The 24,748-nt window shown below is 54.4% G+C and overlaps 8 protein-coding genes across 8 annotated transcripts; 5 read left to right on the forward strand and 3 right to left on the reverse strand.

Annotated features, from left to right (window-relative positions):
* Positions 1-2,448: 2,448 nt before the first annotated feature.
* On the forward strand, positions 2,449-3,006 carry PG998_013603 (uncharacterized protein; the record flags this gene model as incomplete). Its single annotated transcript, XM_066880419.1, has 2 exons — positions 2,449-2,618; positions 2,688-3,006. The coding sequence occupies 2 exons, from the start codon at positions 2,449-2,451 to the stop codon at positions 3,004-3,006; spliced, it is 489 nt and encodes a 162-aa protein (XP_066724558.1).
* A 968-nt stretch (positions 3,007-3,974) lies between these two features.
* Positions 3,975-5,669, forward strand: PG998_013604 (uncharacterized protein; the record flags this gene model as incomplete). Its single annotated transcript, XM_066880420.1, has 3 exons — positions 3,975-4,046; positions 4,116-5,222; positions 5,322-5,669. 3 exons carry the CDS (start codon positions 3,975-3,977, stop codon positions 5,667-5,669), a joined length of 1,527 nt encoding a protein of 508 aa, XP_066724559.1.
* Positions 5,670-5,978: 309 nt separating this feature from the next.
* On the forward strand, positions 5,979-7,861 carry PG998_013605 (L-sorbose 1-dehydrogenase; the record flags this gene model as incomplete). Its single annotated transcript, XM_066880421.1, has 3 exons — positions 5,979-6,831; positions 6,854-7,485; positions 7,511-7,861. The coding sequence occupies 3 exons, from the start codon at positions 5,979-5,981 to the stop codon at positions 7,859-7,861; spliced, it is 1,836 nt and encodes a 611-aa protein (XP_066724560.1).
* A 191-nt stretch (positions 7,862-8,052) lies between these two features.
* Positions 8,053-9,657, reverse strand: PG998_013606 (uncharacterized protein; the record flags this gene model as incomplete). The annotated part of the gene is made up of 3 exons (XM_066880422.1): positions 8,053-8,219; positions 8,287-9,445; positions 9,538-9,657. 3 exons carry the CDS (start codon positions 9,655-9,657, stop codon positions 8,053-8,055), a joined length of 1,446 nt encoding a protein of 481 aa, XP_066724561.1.
* A 1,724-nt stretch (positions 9,658-11,381) lies between these two features.
* PG998_013607 (uncharacterized protein) lies at positions 11,382-11,879 on the reverse strand (the record flags this gene model as incomplete). Its single annotated transcript, XM_066880423.1, has 1 exon — positions 11,382-11,879. One exon carries the CDS (start codon positions 11,877-11,879, stop codon positions 11,382-11,384), a length of 498 nt encoding a protein of 165 aa, XP_066724562.1.
* An 8-nt stretch (positions 11,880-11,887) lies between these two features.
* On the reverse strand, positions 11,888-13,663 carry PG998_013608 (uncharacterized protein; the record flags this gene model as incomplete). The annotated part of the gene is made up of 1 exon (XM_066880424.1): positions 11,888-13,663. One exon carries the CDS (start codon positions 13,661-13,663, stop codon positions 11,888-11,890), a length of 1,776 nt encoding a protein of 591 aa, XP_066724563.1.
* Positions 13,664-18,088: 4,425 nt separating this feature from the next.
* PG998_013609 (f-box and WD-40 domain protein) lies at positions 18,089-21,463 on the forward strand (the record flags this gene model as incomplete). The annotated part of the gene is made up of 4 exons (XM_066880425.1): positions 18,089-18,481; positions 18,572-20,533; positions 20,571-21,275; positions 21,344-21,463. 4 exons carry the CDS (start codon positions 18,089-18,091, stop codon positions 21,461-21,463), a joined length of 3,180 nt encoding a protein of 1,059 aa, XP_066724564.1.
* A 1,407-nt stretch (positions 21,464-22,870) lies between these two features.
* On the forward strand, positions 22,871-24,181 carry PG998_013610 (cytochrome P450 55A2; the record flags this gene model as incomplete). Its single annotated transcript, XM_066880426.1, has 2 exons — positions 22,871-22,886; positions 22,944-24,181. The coding sequence occupies 2 exons, from the start codon at positions 22,871-22,873 to the stop codon at positions 24,179-24,181; spliced, it is 1,254 nt and encodes a 417-aa protein (XP_066724565.1).
* Positions 24,182-24,748: the final 567 nt, after the last annotated feature.

Raw genomic sequence — 24,748 nt, forward strand, 5'->3', positions numbered from 1 at the left:
GCAAGTGGCCGACGCTGCTGCCAACCAGTTCCGAGTCGGTCTCACCTTACACCGAGCATCCGTGATCGACCCCGCGTTTTAGGATCGGTCCTCGAAACGCTCATGATGCCACTTTGTTCCCGCGACAGTGAGAGCGGGCGGGCAGGAGATTCGTGTTGCTGCTGGTTTACGTTAGCAGTGTATCAAATCGATGAGCTAGGTCCAGGATTAAGACTGACGTCTAATCAGGAAAGTCCTGGGGTAGCCCCAATAGCGTGCATCTAGGCCTTTCCAGACCGTCAACCCCAAAGACCCCCGACAAATCGCATTGTTTCCCTAGATGGTAGTGGTTCTATGGGATGATGCTAGCCATGAACGAAACGGCCCGGGTCGGTATTGCGACTAAAACAGCAGAAAAAGGTTAATTCGACTTCTTGTTCGAGAACCGTCGCATAGCAAACGACAGCCGTTGGTTACGATGTGTTAGCCAGTCCATTGAAGGTAGAGAACGCCATATCCATCCATCAATACACCCAGAAATCTGTATCCTTCATCCACATCAGAACCACTCGACGGCATTCGTCGCCCCGATTTTGGTCAGGCCACCCATGGGCTTCGTGAATGCGCCTCAGCAACCATCTCCCGTGTTAGAAAACACCCCTGCGTTTCCTACTCTGTTTCGGGGACTACTCGTAACATGAAAGAAAGCCCACATACGCCTTGTCCCAAAGATACACCCTAGGACGCCCACACTCCTCGTCGCGCCAAAGCACCCCACGAACCGATCTGTGCCCCGGAATGCCAATGAGCTCCATCCGGCGGGGCCCAGTCGGCTAGAAGCGCCTCCAGCATGAACGTTTTGTCTTCGCCCGCGATGACTTCCAACGATTCCCCAACCCGGTAGTCTTGGGGCATTGTCTCGGGAGTGATCTAGGGTCATCCTGACTTGTGGTCGAAATACGGTAGGTGCCGTAGTAGATCCACCGCCCGCGCCGAGCAGTTACCCAACAAGAACATGAGGGCGAGCGACTCGGCCGCGATGGTAGGCCAGCTGCTAGGCGGGGCTCGGTGGACGCGGGAAGGGTCAATATGCGGGAGACCGGGGTAGAATTAAGTCAAAGGCGTGACTATCGCGGATCTGGTCCCAGGTGTCTCGGGTCTGGTGGTGAAGCCATTTGGTTGGGGTTACCTAGTACCTTGCACAACCATGCTTCATTTCCACATCGCAAAACTACCTGGTGGAAATGGAAGATGCACAAGCCGATTCTTGGTTGCAATTTGGGTGATGCCCAAACAGAACAGCTTCGGCGCCCACCAAAAAGGGAGTTAATCCAACAAAAGTCTGAATCAAAAACATACAACACCGAGGATTCCCAGGTCGTCACCGACCCTAGTACTAATTCGGCTCTCTGCTGCTTATATATGGGAGAGCGGACGGGATCCCTAGTATTCAGCAGGATGTGGTCGTATGTGAAGGTAGCGCGGCTTGTACAGCAATATATTCCACTTTCTTCTTGACTATCATAGCCATAAAGTTCAAGAGGTAGGCCTATTCAATATCAGCAAGCTGATAGCACCCTTACCCCAGTACGCCAACTAGGGCTCTCTTATAAACCTGATAACGTTCATGACACGATGGTGTGAACCAGATATCTAATCTCTTTGCACGCACCGCAGCGGGTAACTCTTCTCCTGATAAGTACCACGGCGCTGTCGAACAATCTAGAATTGAGCCATGCCACCTCATGATAGTATTCGGAGCCAGCCAACTTCATATTTGTGAAAACTTATGCGGGTATGTAAGAATAGCCTCCTAGTAGCCCAATAGTGTATTAGCTAGATCTGTCTCCCCATGCACGCCGGTATGGAGTATGACGAGGCAGGTTAGTAGGTCAGAGTTCCCTATCTAGGAGCTCCTCCCCATTTAATCATAAGATTTACTCGAGGGCGGTTGTGAGAGTATTGTGTATTTACTACCGTCTCACTGCGGTATCACAGATATTTGTTTTGGAAATTATCGCCTTGAAACAGTATTACGGAGGAAACCTTTTGTATCGCCCAACAGCGGTGTGTGTTCCGTCCCAACACAGTAGATAGAGCATATCAACGGAAGGGCTGTTTTGTGCAGGATCATGTCGCAAACACGGATAGTTAGTAGCCGCCTGTAGATTAGAACTATCTATTAATTAAGGAACGAAGAATCCAACTGGGCGTCGTGGTTTGAGTCGGCTGAGCCGCCCTACGTTATGACAAATCAAATAAGTATTTTGGTGACCAGCTGTCTCAGACTATCACACGTGTGTATAGAAGTGGCTATGAAATGGCCTATCTGGTTGATCTAATAAGATAAGGTCTATTGGCATTTCAAAATTGGGAAGCAATATCACTGATCTGCCCTTTCTATATCAAATAAATATTGTAGTATTATTGGTTTTTCTGAAGGGTTCAAGCCCCTTCCGAGTAGTGGCCATGCTTCCGCTCAACATCGTGCTGCGTTTCATCATAGTCTCTGGAGTATCCGCGATTCCTACGACTTCAACCATACAGAATAATTCTGCTCAAGATACATTGGGTGGAGGACCTGATCCAGGGTTCAAGAAGCGATGCACATGGGATGAGGGTATCGGCCCCATCGAGTGGTGAGATTCCTTCAATTTGAATCCATTATGAACGAATTTCCATAGCTAACTCAACCAATAATCACTTAGTGGCCACTTCAGTGTCCTCATTGGCGGTGATAGCATCACGGGGCCCAAGACTTCGGTCAAAATTCGAGGCCAAACCTTCGTAGTCTCAGATAAACTCAACTGTGATGGCGACCAGTGGAAGAGCTATGATTCCGCGCTGCCTTACACGGTTGATATTCATGGCGGCAACGCATGCCTGACTACCCTTAGCAGTGATGCTTGGGATAACACATGGATCAACTACGCAGGCATGCATGTTGACGTGCCTTCTGACATTCGTTGTGGGGATGTTTGGACCCTCAGCAACAGCCGCCGCTGCATCATCCCTTCGCTGATGTGATATTCAGCATTGGTTAGTCGGCTGTAGGTGTTATGACCTAGCCTACCCTTACGGCCCAAACTCACTCTCGGCAGGATGATCAAATGGCAAGAGACGACAAGACAATCACAGGAAACGCCCCAGTGTTTTAGTCTCGAGGAAGAGATATCGCACCAACCCAAAGATGGCACCTGATTGGAAGGCTGGAAAGACGGACGCATATGACAAATTAAAGGGGCTACGGTATGAAATGAGACCAGTGACGGATCTTGGCATTTTGCGAGAGCCATAAGGCCCCAATAATTCAGCGAATGTGAAGTTGGATACACAATCGTAGACGTTCGCTAAACGATGAGTTGGAGTGCGAGGTAATGAGGATGTTTGTTGTGGAAGCCCAAGCCATACGAAATGCGCATATTCAAGGTTGTTCCTCTGTTCGGCGGAGAAGGTAGCCAATAGTCAGCAGCCATCTGCGGTCATAATTGATGCAATACGACCTCGGGAGATGCAACCAAGTATCCACGAAGGGGGAAAAAGACTTGTGGGCCACAGTGAAAAGACGTGCATATTTGGAGTATGTGCATGAGGTGATGGGCTGGCATTCACTTGGCATCGGTATTCCCAGACGGCAGAGACGTATAGCGATCGCATTTAATGTCCCTTGGCCAAGTATTTGGCTCACCGGAGAATAATAACCGCACGTCAGTGGCCATTCTGGCTGTAGATTTCAGGTATCCCGGCAACAACACACCCCCTTTACGGTTCAAACACCTCATTTCTCATATGAAACAGGTGGCCGGCAAATGCAGCTGAAGAAAGCTTCAGCATTGTCCCAGATTTATTCCGCCAATACATCACATATGCATGTTTTACAGCATATGTGGTGTAACGATACGTGTGATGAGGGGGCTATATATACTGGTCCTACAGGAACGCTTTCTCATGTCAGACCTAAAACCCTATAGTATGGTCTTTCACATTGTTGCATCATGTCTGTACTAAGTGTTCCGAACCTTCCAAACCAGTCCCTTGGCTTGCCGATAGCATTCGTCTTTGTAATTGTAGGTTTCATGCATTGGTAGATATTTGCTACTATAGCAGTGATTATGTCACTAATCTACTAGGTGTAGATTGCAGTCTACAGACTTGGCTTGATCATCCATCGTGTCTTCTTCCATCCCCTCTCCAAATTCCCAGGGCCTAAGCTATATGCGGCCACCTACTTCCCCTACCTTTACCAAAACGCCATACGGGGAACCTTCGCCAAGGATCTTCTCAAATTACATCTGAAGTATGGTCCCATTGTCCGAGTATCTCCTGATCGTCTTCATATAGACGGGACGATCGGATACCCAGAGGTCTATTCTCGACGTCACGACCAGGATGAGTACGCCAAGATTCCAGAAACTTACGGCTTTGCGAAGCCCATCGGTATTATGATTGCTGAGAAGGAGGACCACCGACGCCAACGCCGATTGCTGTCTCATGCGTTTTCCGAGGCCGCACTCACAGAACAGGAAGGCTACATCAAGCACTATGTAGACCTCCTGATGACGCGGCTCAAGGGGCTCGCCGAGAAGGGCGCGTCGGTTGATATGCTCCGGTGGTACAACTTCACGACCTTCGACATACTCGGCGAGCTCGCGTTCGCCGACCCCTTCGACTCGCTCGAGAAGAGCGATTACCACCCCTGGGTGCTGAACACTTTCAGCACCGTCCGGAGCAGCCGACAGATGATGTTCTTCCGCCACTATAAGTACCTGAAGCCGTTTTTCATGACCCGCGCCATGAAGCAGGACGCCAAGAACCGCGCCGCCGGCTACCAACTGGGCGCGCACCGGGCAGAGAAGCGGCTGGCGCTGAAGGACAATACCCGCAGGGACTTCATGACGTACATCCTGCGGCACAACGGGGAGGGCGACGAGAAGGGCATGACGCACGAGGAGTTGCTGATCAATGCGCGATCCCTGATCATCGCTGGCAGCGAGAGCCCGAGCTCGGTTCTAACCGGCTTCACGTTCTACGTGCCACAGAATCCAAGAGTCTACCAGACACTGGTCGAGGAGATCCGGACAGCATTCTCCTCGGAGGACGAGATCAGCATGAAATCCTCCGCGGTGCTGTCTTACCTCCATGCCTGCATCGAGGAAACAATGCGGATTTATTCGCCGGTCCCAACGATCCCAGCACGTATGAGTCCCGGGGCCATGCTCGACGGGAAATTCGTTCCTAAGGGGGTAAGTTGATGATCCCGGCATTCGCTTCTATTACATTCCTCTTACTATGTCTTTCAATATGATACACTGACAGCGCGGGTTGCGAGAAACCCCTCACAGACCATTGTCTGCGTATCGAATTGGGCCACGGACCACAACCCGCGCAACTTCCGGGACCCCCAGGTGTTCGCGCCGGAGCGGTGGCTACCGGCCGCGCATCCACTGCACGACCCGCGGTACGCGTCGGACAACCACGCGGGCTTCCGGCCGTTCTCGGCGGGCCCCCGCGACTGCGTGGGCAAGAACCTGGCGAATGGCGAGATGCGGCTCATCCTCGCGCGGCTGCTGTGGAACTTCGACATCGAGCTCGTCGAAGGCCAGGAGGACTGGGCCGCCAAGCAGCGCGTGTTCGACGTTTATGAGAAGGGGCCGCTCATGGTCCGGTTGCGACGTCGCCAAGTGGCGTGAAGGGGGAAGGACGGTGTTAGTGCTGGGATTCAGCGGCTGGTACCACACGGTAGCGCGCCAGGTGAAAACTGGTAGTTGGAAGATCGACGTGCTTGTGAGCTTACTGAGAGAGGGAAATGCAGGTTTTCATTATGAATGTATATGATCGGAAAGTGACACAAGTGTGAATTGCATGTGCCGCAACGATGCATTCTGACTGGTTCGATTTACTTAGTACGTGCCCTGGCGAGGGGCAATTATTGTAGCACTGCAAACTCTCCTTGACCCTTGCCTCAATTCAACCACCATAAATAATCCAACAACGGCACCATGTGGCCTTTCTCTCCCTCCTACCCAGAGCGCACCCTCCGCGACATTGCAGGCCAGACATTCGACTACGTCATCGTGGGCGGAGGCACCGCGGGGTGCGCCATTGCTTCTCGACTGAGCGAGGACCCCAGCGTGCGCGTATTGGTGCTGGAGCGCGGCAAGGTCCGCGACCACTGGCTTTCGCGCATCCCACTCATCTCCGGCTCGCTGCTGGGTGGTGCGTCCTTGTTCCAACTCGTGCAGCGATTGTCGGAACAATCCGAGCGACAGGGAGGTTCTGGGTCCGACTCGGATGACAACCCCGACGGCAATGGACTAGTGACTGCGAAGCATCGTCGCGCCGACCTGCGCACGGCCGAGGCCCTCGGCGGCGCCTCCCGCATCAACCAGATGCTCTGGACCCGTGGCGCGCCTGGCATATATAATGCGTGGGCCGAAGAGCTGAGACATCCGGATTGGAGCTGGGAGAAGGTCGAGCCCTTCTTTCGCAAGATCGAAGACGCCGCAGAGGAAGAGAAGTCGCCGAGTCGTCGCCGCGCATACCTAGGGCGCGGTGGACCGGTGCATCTCCGGAAGCACGAGCCGCAGTTCGAGATGTACCATCACGTCGACAAGGCGGCTGCGGCTCTGGGTCTACCGATCGACAATGACGTCAATGATCCCGATGCGCCAGCTTCTGGCTACTTCTACCTGGACTCGACGATTGACAAGAACGGGTCTCGCCACAGCGCGTATAGCGCATATCTACCCAAGAAGATTGCCTTGGAAAGGCGGGGCCGGTTGACCATCTGCACCGGCGTCGTCGCCTCAAGCTGGAAGTCGACACATCCCAGCAACGTGTCCGGGGGTACACGTGAGATCTGTCGGGTCTAAAGGTTGTGATTCGACCTTCATCAAGGCTGAAAGAGAAGTCATCGTCTGTAGCGGCGCAATATGCTCCCCGCAGCTCCTAATGCTCAGCGGTATTGGATCAGCAAAACAACTCGAACCGCTTGGCATTCCCGTGCACAGGAATCTCCCAGGCGTCGGCTCGCACTTGAGTGACCATCACGGTCTGCCTATCATGATGAAGGTCCCAGTTGCGCAAACGCTTCACCGTCTCCAAAGCAACATCCTCTTCGCCATTTGGCAGGTCATTCTATGGATCTGGAACAAGACGGGCATTCTAAAGTCCGGCACGACCGCTACCACGATATACCTTAACACCTCACACATCGACCCCCAAACGTCTATAATCAGACCCGGACATGCATCGGATCCTGTCTTTTCCAACCCAGCCCTCCCCGAGAACGTCCCTGACGTCGAGATAATGGTAATACCTGCGGGAACCGTGCTGGACCGGTTCCAAGGCCTCCCGCTTTGCAGCTTCTACGCCTGTCTGGTGCAGCCGCGAACGACGGGCCGCGTGGAGCTGGCTTCAGGGACGGATCCCGAGCTAAGCCCCCCTGATTCACTACCGAACCCTCGAAGACCCGCACGATCGCGTCGTGGCGCGCAAAGCCCTCCGGTTCGTACTACACCTCGCGGAACAGTTCGCGCACAAGTCTGGGTACCGTCACACCGCCGAGCTGTTTTACGGGCCCGGGGCGCAGGCCGGACACTCGAGCATCGGCAACTGGCGGGACCTGGACGACGCCGAGCTGGATGCGTTCGCGACCGATACGGTCCAGTCGGTCCTGCATCTTGGATGCACCTGCCGCATGGCCCCCGAGCAGGACGGCGGCGTCGTCGATGATCGGCTGCGGGTACATGGATTCCGCAACCTGCGTGTCGCGGATGCGAGTGTGTTTCCCCGGATCCCGGCTGCGCACACCATGGCGGCCACTTATATGGTCGCGGAGAGGTGCGCGCAGTTTGTAGCGGACGAATGGAAGGAAGCCTGATAATTGCGACTCCAAATACACGTCTTCTGCTCCGGTTCTGTGGCACTTGACGCACAACCAGCGGTGGTAAGCTGACACTATTGGATCGTCCAGGACATTTGTGAGCCCCGTCCCAATTATAGTGAATTCGAGAATCCCATACGCTTCAATTACTTCTATCTCAGGAATTATAGCATGCTGGCTGGTATTCACTACACCCCGACCCCCGTCGCTGCATGATCGACAGGTAGGAGATTAACGGCTTTCTTAAACACATTTTCTGGGTCGTACTGCATTTTGAGGTCTCGCAATCGTTGAATGTTGGGGCCAAACACACGATCCGCCCTAGTGAACACTTTGTCCTTTTCCGTTGCCGGGACTGCGGTTTCATGTGATCAGTCTCTCTTCATAACAACAACGACGGCGACAAGTTGGAAGCAACTTACTTAAGTAATTGAGGTATGTGCCCCCACGGTCTCCCGCCTTATCTCCCTGCCAGCCCTTGTCTTTCAGATAGTGTGTGAGATACGAACAGATTTGCCTCGCCGCATCGTCTTTTTCTTTGCTGTGCCAGGCCATGTTGATGATCATATTCATCGCCTTGCCATCACGTCCGGCAAAAGCCGTGGCCGCGGTATCGACAGAACTGACTTTCTTGTGGGGTATCAGTTCAAAAGCAACCATGCTTCCAGATTTCATCTCCTCGTTCCCATCCCGAGAGAGCGCCTCGTGGAACTTATCGGATACATCCTGGACCATCTTCACGTCGAGCGGATAAACGAAGTTCGCGCCGCTAAACATATACCTCTTACCGGGAGGCGCCTTGGGGTTGGGAAAGGTATTAGACACCGGGTAGGGGATGACCCCAGTCGTGTTCAGTATCGAATCCAGCTTCAGCAACGGCGCATAAAAGGCCTCGGCGGCCTCTTTAGGCCCATTGAAGAACATGGTCGTGGCTACACAGGGGCCGAGCGTGGCCGGATGACAAGTGAGCATCGGCATCATGGCCTGGTCCCCGTCATTCTTCCCGCAGAACTCGTTGATGAACGAGACCAAGTTCGGCAACGCGGTGATGGGAAACACCATGACGCCGCCCCAGACCATGCCCTGCGGGAAGATGCGCGACGTGAAGGAGGTCACGACGCCGAAGCTGTGGCCCGCGCCGCGGAGCGCCCAGAACAGGTCCGGGTTCTCCGTCTCACTGGCCGTGACGACGTCGCCGCGCGCCAGCACGACCTCACAACTCAGCAGCACGTCGATGCTGAGCCCGTGCCGGCCCGTCAGCTGACCGAAGCCGCCCCCGAGGATCAGGCCGCCGACGCCTGTGTGGCTAACGGTGCCCCCGACGGTGGCGAAGCCCTGCGCCCAGAGCGCGTCGTCGACGTCGCCCCAGAGGCAGCCTCCGCCAAACGTGACGGTCCGGCCCGCGGCGTCGACCGCGACGGACCGCTGCAGGCCCAGGTCGATCACCATGCCGCCGTCGCTCGCCGAGGAGCCGCTCGGGCTGTGGCCGCCGCCGCGGACCACAAGAGGGATGCCGTGGAAGGTCGCGAACTTGACGGCCAGGCTAGTCTCGTGCGCGTTGGCGGGCTTCACCACCACGGCCTGTTGCAAGGGGATGCCATCAGTCGCGCACAGATGAGAAAACAATAAAAAACACAGGTAGGAGGAGAGGGAAGTGATAATATCTGACGTACGGCTGGTTTGATGCAGGTCGTGCTCCATCGCTGCAGACTAGCCTCGTATCCCTCGTCTCCAGGGGTTAATACTTCGCCCAACACAATAAGTTTGCGCAACTCTCTGAGCCCGGGTATCATTGTAGCAGTGATGGACTCGCCAGCCAAGATGGGATATTCACGATTATGAGAAAACAGAAAGACAAAAGGCGTGCGGGGCGCTTCGTGTGTTGGTTAAGTATGCCACCCGGCACCCCCTTACGTGATCTAGCTCAGCCATGGTGCCGCAAGCTCCCTTTCAGCTGGCACTCCAACCGCTGGGTTCCGCATGATGTAAAGCTCGACTTGATTGGCTGGTATGATGTGACAAAAGCTGCGTTGATACGAAAGCTGCGGCTGACTGGCTTTTGTAGCGGCGGTCTCGGCTGTTGGTTGCCTCTTAGCTTGGGATCAGTGTCATTCAGCTGCACTTTGTCTCGACTAGCGGATCACCAGTCTAGTCCAGAAAGGGGCAAGGGCTTCTTACTGACTTCCACTTGCAACCAGTGGTGTGGTAGGAGGCGTTTGGCCGCAAAGTTGATGCCTTTGCAGAAGTCGTTATTACGTAGCTGGCGCTTCGCATATGCAAAAGCAATACCCGCTCTTGATAACAATTATCTCAAGGACTCAACATTCCCGTAGGAAAATGGCCACCTGATCCATTCGTGCCAGCTACAAAATGGGAGTTTGGACATTCTTATAACCAAGACTGTTCGCGTAAGGGACGGAATCCTACTGTTTCGTCCCGGGAGCATATTTGTGACGAGAAGATCCGACCTTCGTGTTGTCAGTATAATTAACACTAGAAACGCTAGGTGATTTACCAATGGATGTCTTTGTGAGGGACCCAGAAATAGGGGTATGCGTGAACACAATCAGATAGTTTCATTAGCTACATAGGGGGTGATCTTACTAACCTCTCTGATTTAACATATTTAATAGCTACACTTGAGGATTTATATAGTTCCTATAATAGAAACGTTATAGCATCACAGCCATTAACATAAACCAACCGTCCTAAATTCACATTATCTGCTTATGCCTTGTCATCGCCGAGAACCTTAGGAACTATAGCATCGTCGAGAATACAACCTCCAAGTGGCCTTAGTTCCTTACATACAATTACGTCTGCCCTTAGCTGGCATACTTGCATCAGACCTAGATCGCGAAGTCGTGTATTTGCTGTCTTGATTGTGTTCAATAGTCCAATGTTGATTCCATTGCAGAACGTATTGATTAGGCCAAGATTGACACCATCGTCGACAAAGCCAGGAGAGGCAAGGAAGGCCAAGAGACCCATGGCCAAAAACAACAATGCCTCTCGCGACGCTCGCTGCCTTGGGTCCTTCCGCCACCGCCGCCGCTCGCCCCCTCGCCCTCCCCCGTGCTCAAAGGCCATCCGATGTCTCTGGCCAGGGCCCCCTCCCAACAACACCGCCGGCGTCGAATACCAATAGCAGTAGCCGTAGCAGTCGCTCCAATTCGTGAACGAGCATATGCGGCTGGTTGGGCCGTCGTTGCGATTGGCAGCCGCATGACGGGTGGCCTCTGTCTGCACGCGCCTAACGACTGCACGATCTACTCAAACCCCTCTTCCCCTCTTCCTCTTTCAAACAGAAGCAAGGTCCTAGACGGACAGGTATAATAGTTAATTGGAGAAAATAATATAAACTATACTCATGAAAGTTTCATTATCTAGCAATCAAGATCTATGTTCTCTTCTACAAGGTATCAAAGTTTACCAAAGCCCAACAGCCGCGCCACCCCCCAGGGTCTATCCATCCATCTACCTGTCTTACGCTCTTCATCGCGTAGCCTATATTGTCTCACTCAACACTCCTCCACCACTGTTCCAGCATATCCACCTGCGACGCCTCCGCGACCAAGCCTGATGCCGTCGCTTGGGCCTGTAGCTGTTCCAGGGTAACCACCGACCGCATCGTCAGCCCGGACGAGCTGTATATATAATTAGAGCATGAAGACCCCATCTTGTCGCGGATCTGCTCTATCTGGAACCTATTTATGCCAGTGGTCGACGATGTGAAGATCGGGGTTTCTTGTGGAGACTGTAGCGGTTTCGCTAGCTCCAGCTGGGCAACGAGCAACATCTTGCGGATAGGCAGGACCGTCTCAGTGAAGACTCTACGCCTCCGCGCTACGAACTCGAACAGCGGCTTCGGGTCCGGCACTGCCTGCTCAGTACCATTGCACAGGAGGTATAAGTCGCGCATGCGCGTCGAGTACATCTCGCACATTACTATCTTGGTGTCGTCCCCATTCCCGTCCTCTTCCTCGACATCAACCGGCGTGTTCCGCAACGTCATGAGCCCCGCTAGACGTTTGTGCTCCCGCGCGAACTCATGATAGCACTCTGGGCAGACAGTGCACTCTTTCCAACCGTACCAGCGGAGTCCCCTGTCGACGCCTTTGATGTCACTATCGCGGGGGCAGGGGGGATAGCGGCGTAGATATCGGCGTACGAGGCGAGCGCGGCCGGAGACTGTGTGTAGTAGGTCTCGCGCAGCAGCGGGATGAAACTGCGGGCACGCGGGTGCGCGGGGTTCATGCAGCAAGGCAGCGTGGCGCCGGGCGGGATGTTGATTTTGCGGCGGAAGAATTGGCTCAAGCCCAGGGGCTCCGCGACGCTCACGTAGCACGAGCTGCAGACCTGGTACCCGGAGTCGGGCTCCACTCCATGGAGGGTGTACCAGGCGCCGTCGGTGATGCCGTTGGGGTCGCAGAACTTCTCGTGGCCCAACTTGTTGACCGCAGCCCAGAAGACGCTGAAGTCTTTGAGGTCGTGGGCGCGCGACATGGCCATGCTGATGTTAAACTGGGCCATGGGGCAGCGCACCATCTGCTGGGGCGAGCTGGACAGCCGCTCGTCGGGCTCCCACTTACCGGCGTCGCTGGTGTGGACCACCCGGTCACAGAAGCATGCCGCACAGAGGAGGAGCCACTCGGGGCCATGCATGGGCCGGAACCAGGCCTTGCCGTACGCAAGGGTGGGACTTTGTCCTGGGCAAGCGGCCATGTCTAACCGCGCCTTGGCTTCTTGGACGAAGGAAGACCAGCCGCCTTGTGGTCCCTGCTTTTCATACTCTTTGTAGACAAAGGGAACCGAAAAATCGCAATTCCAGACTTCCTGCGGCCCATGGGTTCCTTGATGTAACTCGAAGTAGCTGGATAATTGTGGAAAAACCTTGATGCGGTCCTCATAGCATGCCTGGCACGCCAGAAACCACGACGGGAACTGGTTCGGCTTGGGAGAGTACCATTTGGTGGGGCCCTCGCTGCCTTTGACGCCCGCTCTCCCCTTGCAATCGGCAATTTGGCTGCGGAGTTGCATCCAATCCGTCACGGGCTGCAGATAGTCGGACGATAGCGCCTTTTTCCACAGGTCGTCTTTCATCCGCGGACTACTGAAGCGACACACGCGGGGCTTACCCTCCGCAGGAGAGGAAGCCTGAAAGGCATCGCGGAAGCCGGTCTTCTCGATGTGGTCGGCATAGCATCTCGAGCAAATGAAGAACTCCGGGGCAGCGAAATGCGAATACCAAGTGGTATTGAATGTGACAGGTGCGTCGATACAGGTGGTGACTGGCCTGGACGTAGCTGATGATGATGCATACGTAGATTCTGGTCCATCATCGTCTTGTGGAACACCGTGATCATGGCTGGGAAAAGGGTAGTAGTATTCAAGGGCGTATAACTCGTACGGCTCCGAATGCGTCGTGGCCGAAGTATCAGCCACTGTGGGAGGTGCGCTTTTGATTGGGTCGGGACTTGAGTGGCTTCTTGATTGGTTGCTGGAAGGGTCTGCAACAGCACTGCCATTGTCCTGGTCTTTCCGACTAGCGGATTCGGTGTCGATGGGAGTATGGCTCCATGGCACACCAGCAGACGAGAAAGACACCGATGCCGGCCTCCGCGAATTAAGTGGCGTCTTCGGTGGCTTCAGTGGAGCAACCGGGTTTGTGCTAGATTCCGGTTCCGAATGATGTCCACCAAAAGACTGCCTTGAAAGTGGCCGTATCTTCACGGCCTCGTCGCCATGATCCGGCGAAGGATCTGCATCAGCATCTGTGAGTTCTATCGCGGGGCCCATCATCTGATCCAGCAGCTCTTCGATATCCTCGTCTGGAGCCGATGGCGTCCCAAGTGGTGGCAGTGGGAAGAAGGACAGTTCATTTGGAGATTGTGGGTTTGACACATGGGTTTCTTCATCCGGCGGAGGAGAGGTGACGAACGTCGGAGGTGTTGCCACGGGCGAGGTTGGTGCCTCGACTGCAGGTGATGGGATGTTCGTCGGTGGTAATGAGTCTGGCGTTGGTTTCCCCAAAGAGGCCGCGGAGCTATTCACAGATTGTACATGACTGCGAGGAAGAGACGTCTTGGATGATGAAGGGAATGGGTGTTCGGGCGAGTGACTTGCTCTCGCGGGAACTGTTCCGAGAGCAGGTGACTGAGATGGGGATGGGATTGGTGGTGGAGGGCCCGAAGGAGGAGGGGGAAACTTGTGAGGTTGAGTGGGCTCTGAGTGCTAGAAAGTAGTGGCGATGATTCTGCAGTGCTTGGGGTGGTGCTGGGAGGTGTTGCACCGACTGACGCAGGTTTGGGTGTAGGACGGGGCGGTAAGGGGGAGGCCTGTTTCCGTCAGACGAGTGTGGTCTATTGGGCGACGGGGGCGGCGGCGGAAAGCTCAGAAGCGTCGGCCTTCCCGTATTCCCAGGGGCTGAAAGGCCGGCCGCCGATGACAACCAGCCAGGTCTATAACCATAGATTGCGGCATTGCCCAAGCCCGCAGGACGTGGGGGAAGAACAGGAGGTGGGCCTTCCGGCGGTATCGGCGAGGAGCCTCGGCCGGGTGGCCCCGGCGGCGGCGGGGGTGGAGGGAAGCTGGTGAGTCTCTGTTCCCCTGAATGTGTGACAGCTGCCGATGGCGGTCTTGGGCTGCGGGGTGGTAAGGGAGGCCTATATTCGGCACCGTTGCCGTGATTCTGCATGGTCTCAAAGACGCCGAGACGTGCGTGAGACGGTGGACCCGGGGACCCCAAAAAGCAGCGGCCTGGCCGGTCCAAAAAATCACCCAGTTACCAGCTTCAAGCCTCAGCGCTCTCACAAATGACGGGGGAAACACCAATAGAATCAATTCAAAGTATTATACCGAGGATATCAAGTAACTCAGTCAGTCAGAATTTCGCTTGTTCTGGATAAGAGCACACACAATCTCTCAGTTTTCGGCTGTCAACAGGCACCAACAATGGCTTGAAATAGCACAACCCCACTGCATGACTGCATGAGCCCCCGATTTTAGCACGCAAGCTAAAGGTTGGCCTTGGCATTGGGTCAGCCTCAAAAGAAAATCCCAGTCACGAGCCAGAAGGATCGGTCACACACGGCAGAAGTCAGGAGTAACACATTGCCTGCGTGACCAACCAAAAGGCGATTGCACCATATGGGCGATGATCCTGAGTTGTGCACCACGACATCGAACGGGGGACCTCGTTGTACTTCATTTGGGTTCTGGGAATACCGACGTCCAAGCGGGGTAGACAAAATCAAGAAGTCGAGCGAGCATGACGATATGGGGTAGACATAACCCCACGAAGTACGGAGTATGCACCTTGCTGGTCTGGCACAAGCACACAAGTCCGGCACGTCACCTGACCCATGTACGAACAGACCATGGTGGTGATGGTTGTTCCCGGAAAATAAGAAAAGCAAGTGATTCGGAGCCGGCACAGAAGCAAGTTTGCATTCACCGCTGCTTCGAACGGCATGCTAACAAAATTATTATCTCTAATCGCCACCAAGGGCCCCAGATGCCTTACTTGGGCTAGAAAGGGAAAAAAGGGGGCAAAATCACGGAAAGAGAGACACTACTATTTCTTACATTCTGTGCTGCTCCCTGTGTACTGCCTGTGATGGGCAAGATCGATTGGATTTCAGATTTGCGAGATGATTAACTCTGGACTGTCTTACGCACGGAACTAGATACCTCTCACCAGGGTGAAGAAAAAAACAGGAGACAAATAAGGGATCGATCCCCCTAGAGAGCTTGACCCCGCGCGCGGCCCGTAGGAGTGCAAGGCGGTCATTCTGATAACCGAGTTTAGCGCACCCGACCAGAACCCGACCCCCTACTATGTATGTAGGTATGCTTGGGAACTTTGAAAAATAGAGTGACGCGCTCGACGACCTGCAGGTGATCATATCTCTTTCTGTTATCATCCAAACGCCGACGCGCCAACGGGGGGCCATTTCAAGGGCTCTGAGTGGCCAAGGTCGCGAACAGCGGCAACAGAGTTCAAGTCACAGGTGCAGTTCAAAAGAAACCAGATATCGCAACTAGGAGAATGGGTTAGTATGAAGCAAGCGAGTGTCTACCGCCGGATGGAGTGCCAGCTGCATGGTTCATCACCAACATCCCAAGAGCACGTGCATGCAACACAACAAAAAGAAAGAACAAGCTCGTTTCAAGGACGAGTTGGGGTTTCATGAACCACTTCCGAAATGGCGTTTGACAGCTTACGGCTCTCTAGGATATCTAGCAGTGGCTTGTGGTTGCTGTTTGTATCCCTTGCAAACGAGCGCCTTTCGTTTGGATTGCCCAACCCAAAACAAGGCATGACGGATCGGATGGCGCTGGAAAAGGATATTGGGATGATGGGGTCAATGTCGCTTAGCCGTGACGGCCATGCATCATTGTAGGTAAGCCGTGCTTACATATTCGGGTAGAAGAGACAACACCACCTCCACCACAATCACCATCAGCGAATATTCTCACATGATATGACCAAGACCTCTCCAACTGCACGCACGCACCCTTCGTAGCCTGCCCAGGACAACCTCCTAGCCTCCTACTGCTTAGTGGGCTGGCTATCCCGGAAGTTCTCTGCATACCTGCCTGCACCAAGACTGTCAGGCTGTCCGTCCTCCTGGTTCGTTTGTTCACTGCACGCACCAACTGTTGGCATGCAATATGTGGACCTGGGCGACTTGACAAGAAGCAATGCCAACAACAGATGAGCAAGATTAAAATCCCAAAGTTGGGACCATGTTATTGATGGTCAACGCGATGCATACGCCAGGGAGAGAGAAGCCTTGACAGCCAGACAGCCCTGTTGGTTCGGAGGTGGGAACTGGCCAGGGGCCGATCGGAATCAGGTTAGTGTCGGTGGAGAGGGAAAGGGGGGGGGATGTGGATGTGATCTGTGGATGTCGCCTTTTGGAGTGGCCTTTGCTCTGGACGCGTCCGGATAAGCCAGGCTGATTGGCAAGTGAATGGCGGCGCATGGCGCAAAGTGGGTGCGGCGGTTCATCCAGTCTGATGGCTCTTAATACTGCATTGCATAGCATATGTACATAGTAGTCGATAGAAATAGCGATTGGTGTTCTTTTACAGGAGAGGCTATGTTACTTGCTTCTAGCTTATAGGGAATGGGGTGTCGTGTCGGCTGCGGTTTCTTTCTCTCCCTTAGGTAAGCCCTCTGCACGGAAGACTGCAAGCCAAAGCCTGCTGCTCCACTGCTTACTCGCCCCAGGCCTGCAACCTGCTGCAACCTGCTCTGCACCCCTCTGCACCTGCACTGACTGCTCCACGACTTGGCCTCATTCCAATGAACCTGCCTTGGCCCCAAGTTCGGATTCCCCTCTCACGCCCAAATCGAATTGTCAAGCCTGCCACTGGCCACCTGCCGGCTCTGACAGTTCAAGTCGCGCAACTCTTGGAACCCACCACTATAGAACCGTCTTATGGGTTACGATATATAACGTAGCCGACAGTTGGCATTTTAGTCGGTCCATTCGACCGGGTGTAGCTGTTCAACGGTTGATCTAAAATGTACTTTTGAGCCGCTAGAAGCAAGATTTTTGGAGTTGGTCCTGGCTTCGCTTCGCTGGGCCCCCGACTGCCTGACACTAAAACAGTAGAGCCGCCCATCACCCTTCCACTTTACGCTGGCCTTGCCGCCTGCAACCCGAAACCACAACACGCGATTAACGTCTGTTCAAACCCATCTCTTTCCAACCCATCTTTTTCTCTAAACCCTCTTGTCTGTTCTTAGGCACGCCTACACGCACACCACTCTATATCGAGCCGGTCCGGGTTTCCTTGCCGTTCGGCTTGAGCATTCTCTCCTTTATTCGACGTGCTCTCGTCCGCCCTCGAACGCGGCGGCCCTTTTCAAAAGGCGACAGCAGGCAGGATTAGCACCGGCCATAAACACTCCGAGCCCGACCAATCTCCCCCGTGGCTGCGTCTGCCATCAGCCATCAGCCATCAGCAGCAACCTGTTGTCCTTGTCCACCGAGTCAACCGAACAATTTGTCTCATTACCATTCTTGTCCGAGTGGACACTCAAACACACGCACACTTACGCTACTGCTACTACGCTACTAAGCCCGCTGACATCTGCATGGGCTTTGGTATCCCTTGATCCTTTCTTCACCGTTCTTCGACGCCCATACGACTCTTCCAACCCAACTTCCCAACACATGTTTTTGAAGCAGTAATCAAATCTTCGTCAATATGAGATCGACGCCTCGAAGGCCTAGTGAGGCGGGCATGGAACCCCAGCAGTCAGTCGCCTCCTCCTCGACCCAGCGCTCCCGACCTCGCTCCAGCCAAACCACCATTTCCATGAACTGGGACGATGGAGACTCCATATCCCCTCACCCTCGAATGAAGTTCGAGGTAGCCGAGTGCATCGAAACAAAGACCATCACCACAACCACGACCACGAAGCGGTCCTACCCACCATTGTTCGTCCGGGAGCCAAGATCTCTAGCAACCCTCGACTCAAAAGAATACCCACTGGCTCAGAAACCTACGCCACCCGAGTTGGCTAAGTTCTCCTTCGACCTGGATAAATATGGTGCCTTGTCATGGCCTGGCGCCGACGAGCAGGGGAATCACCATGAGGTACGTCCTCTAACCAACCCTTACCCGTGCCTGGGAGGCACGGGTCTGGGCCCTTTTATGTCCTCATCGTACTGACACATCACATTCCAGTCCTTCCAGTCTACCGGTGCCACGAGCGGGGACGAGCAGATGCAGGACGAAATCAAGACGGAACCCGGCCTCGAGATATCACATACCCGCCGTCGATCATCCAAGGCCCCTATGGAACTGGTAACACGCAGATCCCATAAGATGGACACGCGCTCCGCTTCTCCTATCGTGTCCGGCTCGGTGCGGAAAAAGTCCCAAAGGCCTGTGGCTAGATCTCAAGGCCCCAGTCTCTCCACAGCTGTCTCTGACAAACTGAGGAGGACGTTAGCACATGGACCGCGCCGGGAAAGCGATAGGGAACCTGGTGCCGCGGTTCGTCCTGCCAGTGGATTTCCGGTGACGCCAGACACGACAGAGTTAGCCGGACCTACCGCCTCGCAGGACTACCCAGAAAGACCACACCGTCTTGGACGAAGCCATCTTGATTCGTTTGAGACGCCTGAATCTGATCCCAGCCAGGCCCACCAGCACGAGTACTTTGACATCTCGAGCCCCGCCGGCAGCGACACCCACACCGTCTTCAGCAGCAACGTAGCGACTCCGCCCATTACTGATGCGGATCCGGAGCCCCTTACCGATGCCGACGAAACCTTGCAGCAGTCGATCCGTGCTTTGCAGCATCCTCGGCCGATTAACACGCTGGCCGCTCAGGATGCGAGCCTGCCAAGTCCTCGGCTGTCCCCGACGCTCCAGGCTGCCCAGCTTCACACCACCGATAGGGAAGATGATGCCGACGAAGAAAGCATGTCGGTCGTTGTACACGATGATAGCCAGGACATGGCTGATGAGGAATATGACCACCCTTCAGCTCTCGCCGAGTTCCGTTCTCAGATGATGGGCTCTCAGCACGGCAGCTCTCATGCTCTCCAGTCTGGCATCATGGATAGTCGATTGATGCTGGAGTCTTTTGATGCCATGCCTGCTGAGATGAAGTCTTTCATGATCTACCAGTTCCTTCGTCGTTGTTCGAGAAAGACATTGCATGTCGTAGCAGACGTTGTCGGCCCCGCACTCAAATGCGATATCCTGAAGGACCTCCCTGGCGAGCTGACACTGCACATCATATCCTACCTTGATGCTCAAGACCGATGCCGCGCCGCCCAGGTGTCGAAGACTTGGCGTAGCATCATTGATAGTGACGAGACGGGATGGAAGGAACTGTTCGACCGCGATGGATTCACCCTCCCGCCAGGCGAGTTAGACAGAGCCGTGAAAGAAGGCTGGGGCTGGCAGGACCCCGTTGGACCCGAGGGCTGCGAGCGCGACTTCAGCCTCCAAAAACGGATGGCTTCTAGTGAGGCAGAGCTCAGGTCCTCGGCCAAAGCCGACGCATCATCGCCTTCCCAGTCGAAGTCGTCGCGGACGACCAAGCGTAAGAGGTTGGGCTTCCACCACAGCATCACCGAACGAACAAGTAAGCGACGAATCAGTGACAGCATCATGAAGAAAGAGAAAGAAGAACTTCAAGCGCCTCCTAAGATGCACAAATCTGAAGGTCCTATTTCTGCCGCCAATGCCGCGGCTGTGGCTGTGCCGGATCCCCATATTGGGCTCCCGAGCCTCCGAAAACTGCATCTATTCAAATCCCTGTACCGACGTCACCACATGATTCGCAAGAGTTGGACCAGTGGTAAGGTCAAGCCCAGCCATGTCGCTTTCCCCGCCCATCCTCGCCATGTCATCACCTGCTTGCAGTTTGACGAGGACAAGATCATCACTGGTAGTGATGACCAGCTGATCCACGTCTATGATACTCAAACTGGCAAGTTGCGCAAGCGTCTCGAGGGTCATGAAGGAGGTGTGTGGGCACTGCAGTACGAAGGGAACATGTTGGTGTCTGGTTCCACCGATCGCTCAGTTCGTGTTTGGGACATTGAGAAGGGCCTGTGTTCGCAGATCTTCTACGGCCACACTAGCACTGTGCGATGCCTTCAGATCCTTATGCCGACAGACACGGGTAAGGTTCAAGATGGTGCACCAGTCATGATGCCCCCCCAAGCCCTTGATCATCACTGGGTCGCGTGACAGTCAGCTGCGGGTATGGCGCCTTCCCGAAGCCGGCTCAAGACGATACATCCAGACCGGCCCTCCTGCCAACGACGCCGACTGCCCCTATTTTATTCGCGCCCTTCAGGGCCACGGTCACTCGGTTCGCGCCATCGCGGCACATGCCGACACTCTGGTGAGCGGCAGCTACGACAACACGGTTCGAGTCTGGCGCATCAGCACTGGAGAGACTGTTCACGTACTCCAGGGACATTCCCAAAAGGTATATAGTGTAGTGCTGGACACGGAACGCAATCGTTGCATCTCGGGCAGTATGGACAGTTTTGTCAAGATATGGGACCTCGAGACGGGCAGCTGCCTCCATACTCTCGAGGGCCATTCCCTACTTGTTGGACTGCTGGATTTACGCGATGAGCGTCTGGTGTCCGCCGCCGCCGACTCCACTCTCCGTATCTGGGACCCGGTTACTGGGCGATGCCAGTCCACCTTAACTGCCCACACCGGGGCCATCACTTGCTTTCAGCATGACGGACGCAAGGTCATTAGCGGCAGCGACAGGACACTCAAGATGTGGGACATCCGCTCCGGAGAGTGCATCCAAGACCTGCTTACAGACCTTAGTGGGGTCTGGCAGGTTCGCTTCGACGAACGACGATGTGTTGCCGCTGTGCAACGAAATCAATTGACCTATGTTGAGGTAAGCTATTTCCTGCTACGCACCATGTCTTGTCACTTTGACCCCTCCATACTGACCTTTCCTGGCAGATTCTCGACTTCGGCGCCGTTCGTGATGGGAAAAACCCTGCCGAGCTTGGGAAGCGAATTGTGTTGGAGTCTACTGAGCTTGGGCGAGGAGCCGGAGCTGAAGCCGAAGATAACAACTAAAACGTTGTAGTTCGACCAGTTGTCGCCACAATGTCGGCTCGGGTACTTGGCTGCCTACAAACGAATGCTATTCGGCAGCCTTTGGCGTGGCCAATCACGCAGCTATTCACCCTCCCAAGTCTTGCCAGAAAGCTGGCAACCCGAGCTTGGGTGTAATTCCTTTCCTTTTTCGTGGGTTGCTCAGGCGATCCTACGATTATTCTTTGAACTGCTTGGCATGGCAAGGCGTTGGGGCAAACAAAGCCTATCGGGTATCATGACCCGGCATTTCTTATACAGCGTGGGCAACACTGGCTCTATGAATAGGGCGTGGATGCCGTGGCCGACGATGTTTCGTTACGAGCGAGGCGTTTAATGGAGAAGCATTGGTATTCCCAGCATACACCGAAGTGTACCAGGACACTCAAGGGTGGTTCGTTCGAAATATTGCTTTTCTTTCTCCTTCAATGGTGGCAAACAATGGTGTCATGGAAACTTTGCATTACATTCAAAACGGACAGCATAAATACTGGTTGTTTTCAAGCATTGTGTAGGAGTTTTAAGGGTTGAGTTAGTTATGGTAATGAATCTTGGACCGTTTATGTATTTGCTTCCAATCAGGGATGCTCATTGAGCCTACATAGTATTATAAGAGCCCGTTCGGTGCATAATCCAGACCCGCCAGTCACAGTCGCCCCTGGTCATTGCGATTGCCAAACTGACTGGGGAGTTCGCATCAAGCAGTCACTGGTCGCGAACACGAACGCGACATAATGTCCACCGGATCCTCCAGCTCCGAAGATGCTGCCACCGACGACAGGCAGCGGCTCCGCAAGCTTGACTGTGGAGTGCAGCTGCCTTACGCCCGGGGGCACCGCGGAGACCCAGGACCCTGTAACAAAAGGGAAGATGCGTATTCGGGCAGTGATTTCTAAGCATCTGACGATAAATGGCAAGATACACGTAGATTTCTGGTCGTTTCTAGACCGCAGGTTTGAAGGCGGGGAGGGTTTGGGTGCATCCCGCGGAGTTGTTTTATTTGCTTGACCAGGCACAGGGTCAATCTGGATTACTAAGAACTCAAATACAACACACAATCGTGCTCAGGATCGTATGACCGCACGCGACAATGAATAATTGCACGCCAGCATCGTTCATAGGATAGTCTAAGTCGTCAAGAAGAGTACGTCAACTATGAAGCGTCTGTCTGTCCTCGCATGTTGGTATATAGGTAGGCAATAGATCTGCTTCGGGGAAAGCATCATCTAGAACTTCTCAACGCACCCAACACACTTCTTCTTTAACCTCTTCATAAGTACCAACAATAGTTATCTCAATATTACCGACATCTGATACCACCCCTCTATACACACAGCTCAGAACCACTGTCCTCTCTGATTTGACAATTGCAGCCTTGAAACTACGAAGATGACTGCCATTCAAGGTATGAAGTCGGTCTGAGATGGTTCGCAATGACAACTGACCTCAAACCTAAACCTAGACACCCCAAGCTTTCCATTCGCCCGGGAGGAGACGTATCATCCCTCGCCACTCTACGCCAGATTGCGCAAAGAAGGCCCCATCTCGCGGGTGAAGCTCTACGACGGAAAACTCGCCTGGCTCCTCACACGACACAAGGACTGCTGCGAGGCTCTGTCGAGCGACAGACTCAGCGCCGACCGCCGAGCCCCCGGGTACCCCGAGATCCATCCGGGCGGCCTCAAGGCCCGCGAGGCGATCCCGACCTTCGTCAACATGGACGACCCGGGCCACGCGGCGCAGCGGGCGATGCTCGAGGGCGAGTTCACGCCCGAGATGGTCGCCCGCAAATGGCGCCCTGTCATGGAGCAGGTCGTGGATGCGGTGCTGGACGACTTCGTCGCCAAGGGCGAGGCGGCGGCCAGAGAACAGCGGCCCGTCGACCTCGTCAAGGACTTCGCCGTCCATGCTCCGACGCTGATCATCTACAGGGTCCTTGGCGTGCCCGATGCGGACGTGGCGCGTCTGTCGCGAGATAGCGAGATCCGCAACAGCACCAGTCGGAATGCGGCCGAGACAGCTAACCTGGAGCTCCAAAAGTACGTAGGGGGCCTCGTAAAGCAAAAGATGCAGCACTCGCAAGAACTGGATGCGAATAGCGATATCATCAGCAAGCTAGTGGTCGAGCAGCTGAAGCCTGGCCATCTCACCGAAGACCAAGTCACGACCCTGGCGTTCCTCGTTCTGACCGCCGGAAACGCCGCGCTCATCAACAGCATCGCCCTTGGTGTCCTGACGCTGCTGCAGCACCAGACTCAGCTAGCCGACTTCCAGAAGCGGCCCGAGGCGCTAGCAGGTCAGCTCGTCAACGAGATCACGCGGTACCACACGGCGTCCGGCCTGAACAGCCGGCGGGCCGTCAAGGAGGACATCGAGATTGGCGGGCAGGTCCTGAAGAGGGGCGAGGGCGTCATCTGCGCGGTGCAGGCCGCCAACCGCGACGCAGAAATATTCCCGGACCCGGACGTTTTCGACATCCACCGACCTGCCGGTCTGCGGCCCGTGGACTGCCTAGGGTTCGGATTCGGCCCGCACCGATGCCAGGCCGAGGCCTTCTCGCGGACGCAGCTCGAGATTATCTTCGTCAAGCTATTCAAGCGCCTGCCGGGCCTGCGCCTTGCTAGGGCGGAGACGGAGTTGGTGTACTCGGATCCTAAGATGAATATTGGGGTCGAGGAGTTGCCGGTGTATTTTTCTTAAAGGACTTTCGCTACCGGTGGTTTGATACGACCACTTATCGGAGACAGGGGTTGAAGGTTCATGTTATTTCGCCATTTCGATGACAGTACCCCGGCGCCTATTATTTCCACTCCCCATCCTCATCTAGTGCCCCTAACCCCTATTTCCCCTCCCATATCAATTTGAGTAGTATTTCAACCCATCACTAAACAACGAGGTTGAGAAGGAGTCTACGTTAAGTAATTATCCCAACGAGTCGTAGTTGAATCAATTCTAAACAGCATATTTTAAATAAGAATTCAGTACGAACAAGCGGGTTAGTGTATTTTATCAGAGCCTCGTCCGATATAGGGTTGGTTCTTCTAGTATTAATTATCATTTCTTAATATTCTATTGGTTGCTTAATGCATACAAACGCAGTGCAACCTCGTAAATTCTCTACCCTCGTGTGTTTCGGCGTCGTTGCCTATTCTTCTTGTATCATTTATCATCTTACAGAACTAGTCATCCTCTCCAGATTCCGGGGCGTGTCACAGGCCTAGGGGTTATCTTTCTAATCCCCTGCTTTTCCCCGCTGCCACATTATAA

The sequence above is a fragment of the Apiospora kogelbergensis genome, assembly GCF_038363985.1.
Source record: "Apiospora kogelbergensis strain CBS 113332 chromosome Unknown utg000009l_segment0_segment0, whole genome shotgun sequence".
NCBI classification, from domain to species: Eukaryota; Fungi; Ascomycota; class Sordariomycetes; order Amphisphaeriales; family Apiosporaceae; genus Apiospora; species Apiospora kogelbergensis.